The sequence below is a fragment of the Hesperophylax consimilis genome, chromosome 13, assembly GCF_061612785.1.
Source record: "Hesperophylax consimilis isolate HC1 chromosome 13, BYU_Hcon_1.0, whole genome shotgun sequence".
Lineage (NCBI taxonomy): Eukaryota > Metazoa > Arthropoda > Insecta > Trichoptera > Limnephilidae > Hesperophylax > Hesperophylax consimilis.
The window spans coordinates 3,977,046-3,986,773 of record NC_142848.1 but is presented as its reverse complement, the minus strand read 5'-3'; the positions used below and the strand labels follow the sequence as shown (position 1 = coordinate 3,986,773).

The 9,728-nt window shown below is 35.4% G+C and overlaps 1 protein-coding gene across 1 annotated transcript; it reads right to left on the bottom strand.

The window, feature by feature from the left end:
* Positions 1 to 6,064: 6,064 nt before the first annotated feature.
* On the bottom strand, positions 6,065 to 9,456 carry LOC149418326 (uncharacterized). The gene is made up of 2 exons (XM_089639091.1): positions 9,380 to 9,456; positions 6,065 to 6,490 (listed from the first exon to the last, which is right to left on the bottom strand). The coding sequence occupies exons 1-2, from the start codon at positions 9,395 to 9,397 to the stop codon at positions 6,065 to 6,067; spliced, it is 444 nt and encodes a 147-aa protein (XP_089495217.1). The 5' UTR covers positions 9,398 to 9,456.
* Positions 9,457 to 9,728: the final 272 nt, after the last annotated feature.

The window sequence follows — 9,728 nt, the reverse complement described above, 5'->3', positions numbered from 1 at the left end:
AGGGAAATTAGAATTCGCTGTTGATTCAGGTGGAAAGACAATGATGCAACATGCGTCATCGTCAATTCATTTTGTTTTGCGTCTCAAATAATATTTATCTGTGACAATGGGTTCACATTTTCTCCGTACTTCTAAAAATGCAGGGAAAAAACCAATTAATTCAACATATTTTATACGATGATTGTGTGGCCCGTTTAAAGGGATGGCATCTCAAAAATAACAAATAACAAATAACTGCATAGACGCAATACAGGAAAATACGTTTGGTAAAATTTTATCTGTTGGCGTGTAGATTTTATGGCTAATAAAAACATAAATTGATCATTTTAGTTTTTTAGTGCCCTCTCCTGTGGTGATTGGCTATATTATCAGGGTAATTTACCCAGCGGAGAAACCCAGCACAAATCCGGACAAACTGCACTAGTAACGTAAGTGTAGTAACATAATATAAGTAACGTAACCTGTAACGTAAGTTTTGAAGTCATGACGTGCGGCGTATTCCTCTACGATGTATTTCACTAACTATGGGATTTTTCGATGGGAACCTGCCTCAAACAACCTCATGAAGCAGCTCGATAGAACACTAAAAAATAATAATATAAACAATTCTTATATAATATAAGATGACCCATATGAATTCCGTCAAATAAATAATTTTTTTAATGTTTTCAATATTGTAAACTTTACTGAAAAATGCTCTGTTCAACTTTGAAGGAGAAAAATAATACAATTTTGACCAAATCCACTTAACATTTCAAATTAAATACATCTTTTGGTGAGAAAAACCATAAATTCCACGCAAAAAAATTATGTAATGCCCTTCCAAATGGGATTAAAAATACTACGGAGTTAAATTAGTATAAATACATCAAAATGTAAAATATTGCTGTGATGAAGATGAGGAATCAACAATAATGAAAATGTGGTCTATAAACACGAAGATGAGGAAATCATCAAACAACAGGTCTACAAAGATGAGGATGAGGAAATCAACAAACAGACAACAAACGTAAAGATGAGGAAATCATAAAAGTTAATACTTAAAACCAATACAACAACTTATATACTTACGTTTTTGAAATACATTCACAAATATGTATTTCAAAAGCTTCGGTCTTTGGTGTTGGTCTGAAACTATGTTTCCATTTTGACCATTGAATGAAAAATTTGTACTAACGGACGGGTTGTTTTGCGAGAATTTGAACACTTCATCGAATTTCAACGTTCATTTTCCGGTTCTGTGAAAGTATATCAATATAGGCTAGTTGCTTGACAGAACTGATATAATAACAGAACTTGAAAAAATCTTTCTCAGAACTTGAAAATTAACTTAGAAATTTGAAGAATTGTTCAAATTCTCCGAAACAACCCTTCCTAACCAACCATCACATTTCTAACATTTTGCATGAAGGAAAAAATTGTATGATTTTTTTCCTGGAATAAATATATAGGTTTATAATTGAATGTAAAAACCTATGACATTTTTTTAAATGTAGTCATTATTTTCAACGCCCTACTTTTACATAAAGATCACAGAATAAATTTAAAACAACCGATAACATAAATAAAAAGGATTAAAATAAAATACAGTTATTTTCACACTTGCAAATCATCTTGAATATTGAGTACTTTTAATAAAAAATAAATACCTAATAATAAGGTGTTGTGAAATAATTAAGCATATTGTGGTCAATGATATTATGCCTAAATTATGATAACCTACTCGTTATTTGCATGAACTAAAATGCTGAACTAATTTGGATTTGTACGTGTCTAGATTAAGTACGAAAATATCAGCGACATCCATATTGCCCAGGCTATGTACCCTCTCCATAATAGAATTATCTACGAAGTTAATGTTGTGAAATAAAATATTCCATCTAGTATTGTGAGGTATATGTAGTAACAACAAACTTATGGCCTCAGGGCAGTCAAACATTGAATTTTATGCAATAAATCATTTTCGATTTATGAGCAATGAGAGTTAAAATTAGATTACCAAATGCATGGATTATATTTATTTTACACCAAGCGAATTTTATAAAAATAATAATCAATTTTTTTTCTATATTCCGGATTTTGGGAATTAATTAAAGCTGAAAATTCGGATTTCCGAAATAGCTTAGGACTTTCATCCCTAGTTACAACCTTGTCAATTTTATAATCAATATGTTTTTCCTGTTGTTTGAATTTATTGCAGCATTGATATTTGCAGGTTAGCTAAAAAGCGCAGACCCTTGAAAAATCACGAATTCGGCCTATACTTGTCAAGTTGTACCAATACCAATCCTAAGAAATTTAACAAAAGAAATACACATCTCTAATATAGAATTAATTATTAGAATAATTTTCAGGAAAATTTATATATTATTTGACGGCCTCCGTGGTCGAGGTATAAGGCTCTCAAACTAGCAATTCGTCAAAGTCGCGGGTTCAAATCCCGAGGTGCGCAAGTAAAATTTATTTAGTGAATTTTTGCAATTTCACAATGTATTCATTGAAAATAATATATTAGTATACTTGCGGCACGTTCCAGAATGGCAGATACTCTCAGTATCCCCATTTTGTAAGACCACCATTCAGAATTGAAGCGTTGCTTGAAATGGCTTTATCCGTGTTTGGTGACCAGATCTGAATAGCCAGGGACTCCTCCACCTTCCTCTTCCCCATCGCCTACCTCTCTCCACTACTTTCAGCCTCATAACATACCCCAATTGGGGATGCCACAGTCTCACTGGCTCCAGGCGGGAGAAGTTGGGACTATTGTGCGGTATTCATATAAAATTTAAATAAAAGTTTAATTTTCGAAAACGACACCTAAATTCAAAGCAAATCCGATTCTAGAGTTCATTGAACCAGAGTTTTAGACAGACACATAATCGAAATTAGTACTTTTGATGATTAATCGTGTGGATATTTTTATGTAAATGTTTATATTTTATGGCGTTGTTTGAAACAAAGTTGGCATAATTGGTTTGTTAAAGATATTATATTTACATAGCTATGAATGGAGAATTCTCGCATTTACCGAGAACTGAAGTTAATTGAGCTAGGTACGTAATAATGTGTACATTGCAATTACCATAAACATATGTGATGGCTGCCAATTTAAATCTAAACAAAGGAAACAGCAGGTGCTATCTAAAATGGTAGACAAATAACATATTGGATTCTCCGCAATTTTTACTGATTAATAATTCCTAACAGTTCGTGGAAAATTGAACGACCAGGCGGAGAAGAAAGGAAAATCAAAAAATATCATTAAAGCCAGGGAGCCGGCCCTGTGCAGGCGCAATTGGAGCAGTCCGCTTCGGGCGCCTAACATTGAAGTTACCCACCGCTTTCCCACCCCGGTATAGGTGACTTATGGTCACCCCTTCGGAGTTCTCGCAAGAATCTAATTTTTTTGAATAAACGGCTCTACAATTTAAAGTGAAGTTAGACCTTCAATGTCCCCGCATACAGTGTTAGGAAGCGGTATGCAAGCGCTTACAGATGAATGACTACAATGGGTGTTATGATCAATGAATACTTCTCAAAAATTTAAAACAAGAACAAATAAACATAGAAAATCAGGACAAAGTTAGAAAGCGTAGAATTCACAGTCTTTTTGCGAGAACAAAAAAGGGAGAAAAAAGAAAAAGGAACATATTGTACCAAAGTATCAGCAACCTAAAGTAAAGAAAAGAGATGAGAAGTACATGGTAAATAAGAAGAAAAAAAAGAAAAAGAGACATGATCAGTAACCATCGCAAATATCGTGTGGTCACCGAATTCAGGTGAGCTGTAAGCAAAAGAAAAAGAAAACACAAGAGAAAAGTGGTTCAATGCCTCGCAGCTGGCAGTCCGGAGGATGGATTGGTGGTGGTTGGGAAGACAAATGCAGGTCCAAGTGCCGCTCCCCTAAGCCGACCTCGTGGTGGTGCCCAGAAGAAAGTATATGGGATGATAGGGATTGACCCTAAAGACCCTAGGGGAGAAAAGCGTCAGGAAGTCGGAGGCAGGGAGGAAGGCACCCAGGTCAGCACGGACTTCCCTCTGACCCACAACCACCCTTAGGGGTGGCACAGATGTCTGGCAAAGTTCCATAAGTGCTAGAGCTTCAATGAGCTTATGCGGGGACTAGGTCCGTGAACAACCCCTTATGGGGATATCAACAACACAAAACAAGCAATGGAGTTCAGTTCTGGTCTGAATGGTTTCAAGATCTGAGATTAAAAAAATAAAATTAAAAAAAACCAAACAGTCAAAAAAACATTTGTGTCTATTAAATAGGTGAAAATTAACAATCGCAATAAACAATATAAAGTCAACATATAACAATCATAAAGTATTACCTGAGAGAATAAGAGAATTAGATAAAAGAAGTAAAAATAAAAACATATGAAACACATTGTGTGGATTACTATAAAAGTAGATAAGTATATATGCTAGAACGAAGAGACAAGAAACAAGAAACATGTAGAATTGCCAGTGCCATAAGATTAACTTGAACCATAGTCTGTCATCCTCACTTGTACATTGATTGCAGCAGCTTGGGCAGGGCAATCCCTATCCCCTGTGGGATGGTCAGCAGGTTTTTTGAAACGTGTACAAGTGGCACAGACAGCGGGAAGGGCTTTCTTAGGGCAAATCTCGTAGTTATGCCCCAAAGTGGCGCAGTGACGGCAGGTTTCATTGTCTTGCTGACAATACTTACTAATGTGCCCATATTGTTGGCATTTGAAACACCTGGTTGCCCCCGTATAATCCCGAGTACGGCAGGCATTCCATCCAAGGAAGCACATACCGCTGTCTATGAGAACTTTTCTGGCTAACGGGTGACATGTAACCACCATGTTCATGGTGGGAGTGTCTCTCTTGCCAAAAAGCGAAACTCGCCGCATGGTTCTAAGATGATCTTCAAGAGAAAGCGTCGTTTGACCTACTAGATTATTGGTAAAGACCTCAGAGAAGAGCTCCTAGTCTGCAGATTGCTCTCCTTTAGGGACATTGTATAAGACAATCTTGGGAAGGCGTCCAAGTGGATTGATCATTTTAAGACCATTTGCAGCGAGCTTCGCTTCAGCCTTCCTGATGTTCTCCAATCCTTTTTTGTCTCTGGCTTGGAAAGCCATGCCAGCACCCCTGATTTTGCGGGACCGAACAATCTGGAAATCATCTTGTCTAGGGTTGAGAACCTTCTCAAGCTTCTTCAGGGTGTCCTCCGAAGTTTTACCCTCCGGCACCTGAGGATAGAATAGGACAGTCAGTGGTTTCTGAGGAATCGGTCGTTCATGACCGTTCACCAGAATCTTTTTTGAAGCAGGCAGGTTAGCAGCAGCGTTAGCATAGGAGAAAGTCTCCTTATGTAGTGGCATAGTAGGAGCAGGAACTGATCGAGAGTTAATGAGTAGGTCTAGCCTAGTTGTAATGGCCGTTTGAGCATTCAACATCTCGTCTATGGTAGAACTTCTTGTCGAGAAAGTGTTCATTTCCAACATCAGACGAGTAATGTCCGACATTAGGTCATCTAGGGTGGAGTTCAGCAAGTTTTTATCAGCCTTATTAAGCTTGTTACTCCCGTCTGAGATTATTACACTCGGGCGCCTAGCAGTCAAAAATAAAAATCATCGCAATATTATTGATTACAGTTATCACCTATCTAAGTGTATACTGGTATTGTTAAAATTTAAGTTGAGCCAGGGACTGCGTTCGATCAGGGCCGGTCCTTATTAAGGAATCATTAAGAGAGAATCCAAATTATAGATCTGAACTGCCCGGAAAAGGGCCTATACTAGCCCAAATTCTCATAGAGAATTTTATTTGTGTAGTGGCCTATGTCATCTTTGGGGATGCTGTGCGGAGGTTCTTTTAAGGAAAGGAATATATATACATATATTCCTCAATATATCAAATACACTTCAATTAATAATAAACTCCATGGCATTGCATTATAAAACATCGAATTTATTCTATTATAATACATTTCAAGATTTCTTAAAGTAAGCAAGTCATAAAATATTGTCAAAGAAGGTCATCCGTGGTAAACTTTCTAAAAGAAAGCTTATACTTCACTACAGATTTATTTCCCGTGACCTCCACCGCCATGACCTCCACCGCCGTGACCTCCTCCAAATCCTCCCCCGTGACTTCCAAATCCTCCCCCGTGACCTCCAAATCCTCCCCCGTGACCTCCAAATCCTCCCCCGTGACCTCCATATCCTCCACCGTGACCTCCATATCCTCCACCGTGACCTCCATATCCTCCACCGTGACCTCCATATCCTCCACCGTAACCTCCTCCGTATCCGAATCCAGGGCGTCCTCCTCCAAACCCGTAGCCGAGACCTCCCCCCCCAACTATGACCGGCCGGACCACCACTACTGGAGCTGGGAAACCTAGGCCCCCTCCCAGACCGTATGGATTGTATCCGTAACCATATTGTGGGTGTGGGTTGGGCACAGGGTCAGCTAAAGCCATGACTACCGTCACCGTCAAGATGACCACCTGAAAAGTATAACATATTTATTCATATTATTCTATTTGGTTTTTACGGCCAGCTGATCTGTTTTTAAACCATGAAATAACATTCAACTGATAATCTAAACATGAAACAATATTAGTGAAACATGTAATATGAAATATACTAGAAACTAAAACAATACTACATATAAGATATATAAAAATACAATAATAACCCCGATCTTCAAATCAGGAATTACATCTGACGTCTCGAACTACCGTCCCATATCTATTGTATCTAACGTAGCAAAAATATTTGAAAAAGTCGTAAAGTCACAATTAACTAAACATATCACTTCAAATAAAATTATTAATGATAACCAATTCGGCTTCAGAGAAAATTTAGGTACGCAAGATGCAATCGCAAAAATAACCTCTATAATATATAATGCTCTTGACTCGGGAAATAAATGTTTAAGTATATTTATCGATCTAAGAAAAGCCTTTGACAGTATAAGCCACAAGAAGCTAATAAAAAAATTAGAAAATATTGGAATTCAAGGAACAGTGAAAGAATGGTTTAAAAGTTATCTTCATAAAAGACACCAACACGTAAAAATTAACAATATATTGAGTGAACCCACCTATTCCGAATTTGGAATTCCTCAAGGGACAGTCCTAGGCCCAATATTGTTTATCATTTATGTGAACGAAATGCTTACAATACCAAAAAATGGAAAAATCATATCTTTCGCCGACGACACAGTTTTAATCATAGAAAAAAAACTTGGGAAGAAGCCTATCAAACTGCGAATATAGAAATAAACAACTTAAAACAATGGTTGGATGACAACTACCTCTCCTTAAACTCTGACAAAACTTATTTCATGACTTTCACATTATCAGACAAAATGCACCCAACAATAAATTCCAATATAACTATCCATAGCTCTTGTAATAATTATACTGACAACTGCAATTCACCTAAATACTCAAAAATCTCAAAAAAAGTAATATTAAATATTTAGGCATAATTATAGACCAAAATATTAAATGGACAGAACAAATTGCGCAAACTGTAAATAGAATACGTAAACTTTATTACGTATTCCTCAAACTAAGAAAAATATTACATAAATCTTTGCTACTAAAGGTTTACTATGCATTAGCCCAATCAGTTCTGCAATACGGAATAATAGGATGGGGAGGAGCGTATAAAACCAACTTAACCCCACTTGAAATAGTACATAGAAGACTCATCAAAATAATTCTAAAGAAACAATTAGACTATTCAACTCAAAAATTATTCGATGAATTCAAAGTATTACCAATAAATAAAATTTATCAAAAAAACGCATTACTACAAATCCATAAAGACAAACTAACAATAAAGTCATTCAGCACCAGACCGAGAACCTTAGGACAAATAATAATCCCTAAACATAATACTACAACAGCCCAACATCATTACACATACTCAGCAATAAAATGCTTTAACGAACTCCCTATAGAAATACAATCCGAGAGGAATTATGAAATTTTTAAACAAAAACTCAAAAAACATTTTACTATTATATAATTTCTAAGTATGTTTTACTATGTGTCAACCTATATTTCCATGATGTACAAAACAAATGCCATCTTATATTTTTCAATATGTATAAAAAAAAATTTCATTATGTACAAAAAAAAAAAAAATTGCCACTTATATTTTCATTATGTATAAAAAAAGAAGTGTTTCATGCATCCAAATTGTAACAACTGATAAGTATGTATAGTACTGTCAATTTGATAGTGCTCCCTCCCTAAACATGAGAATTTCTCAATTAGGGAGGTATTGTTACCACTAATATTATATATTATGTATTATAAGTATATTGGTTAATAAATAAAATAAAATAAAATTAAAAAAAAGATAAAGCACTAAAAACACATTACCAACGTTACTATGTTTTGTAGGATTCAACAAAGTGCTGGTATAGATACAAAGGATTACGCTTAATTCTATAAATGGAGTCAACAAATGGTGTCAATAAATATATCAATAATACCTCCACACTTGTTACCAGATCATGGCATCCTATTGGTTAGTGAGTGTGTCCGATAGTTGGTTGTGTATGTATTGCAGAAGAATGTTACATTTTGTCTTGTGTTCCTAGTCGGTACACGAAATTTACTAGTGGTGACAATGGCAGGGCTGTCAATTGAGTTATTAACGACTCACCATGTGTAATGCACCATAATTCTTCTGCCAAACACCGATATTAGATGCAATTGATTCATCAAACTGACATAATTAATCTATTCAGTTGGAATTTTGAACTTAAAATAATTATTAAATAGTTAATCGTAAGGTTGCACTGATGAGTTCAATAGTAAGGTGGTTCGAAATTTCATTTCTGAAAATTTACGATATTTCGCAATCAGAAACCTTCGAAAGCTTATGGATAGATACCTATTACCTATTGGAAGATATTTTAGAACCCCCCCCCTTTATCAGATTCCCGACGAACTTAGGACGTATCACAGAATTTGAACAATTCATCAAATTTAAAAGTTAATGTTGAATTTCTGTGAAATACAAGTGTGAAACGGCCGGCCCATGGGCATCGACGGGGAGAAAAATTGAAGGAAAAAAAGACGTTCATAAGTGGGTTAATTGTAAGATTAGATTTTAATTATTTATAGAAAATCAAATCGAAAGTCAAATAAATGTAATGCATTTAAAAATAAACAGTACCTAACTGCTTTTATATTTTTCATCCTAATTATAATATCTATCCCGATTGTCATTAAGCAAATCCCTATCCCATTTATTTTCACAAGCTTTCCACCTACACACACGCGTTAGGTAAGTTTACAATAAATAAATAATAATTACAACCAATATATACATATATGTTAGAAACCAATTATTGAAATAAAAAGCCTTACCTGAAAAATTGACTTCATCGTAAGATTTCCTTTTTAACCACAACAAAATAACTTCACGTGATCTCTGAAAATCTGAACTCGGTCGACTGACGTGAAAAAATCATCTTGCGTGTAATAAATAGAAATTGATTTGCGCAGGACAATGGAAAATTCTCTCAAGGCATTGAGGATATAATCAATGAATAGATGACCAATCTTTAGGTAAACATATACCTACCCAATCGTTTAGAGCCACAACGCTAAATAATAATTATCGGTTGTGGAAATTACAGCGACGGATTCAAATCAGTGGCGGTATTCAAATTTAAAACCAAATAAGGTAACAAATCAAATTTTCTGCAAACACAAA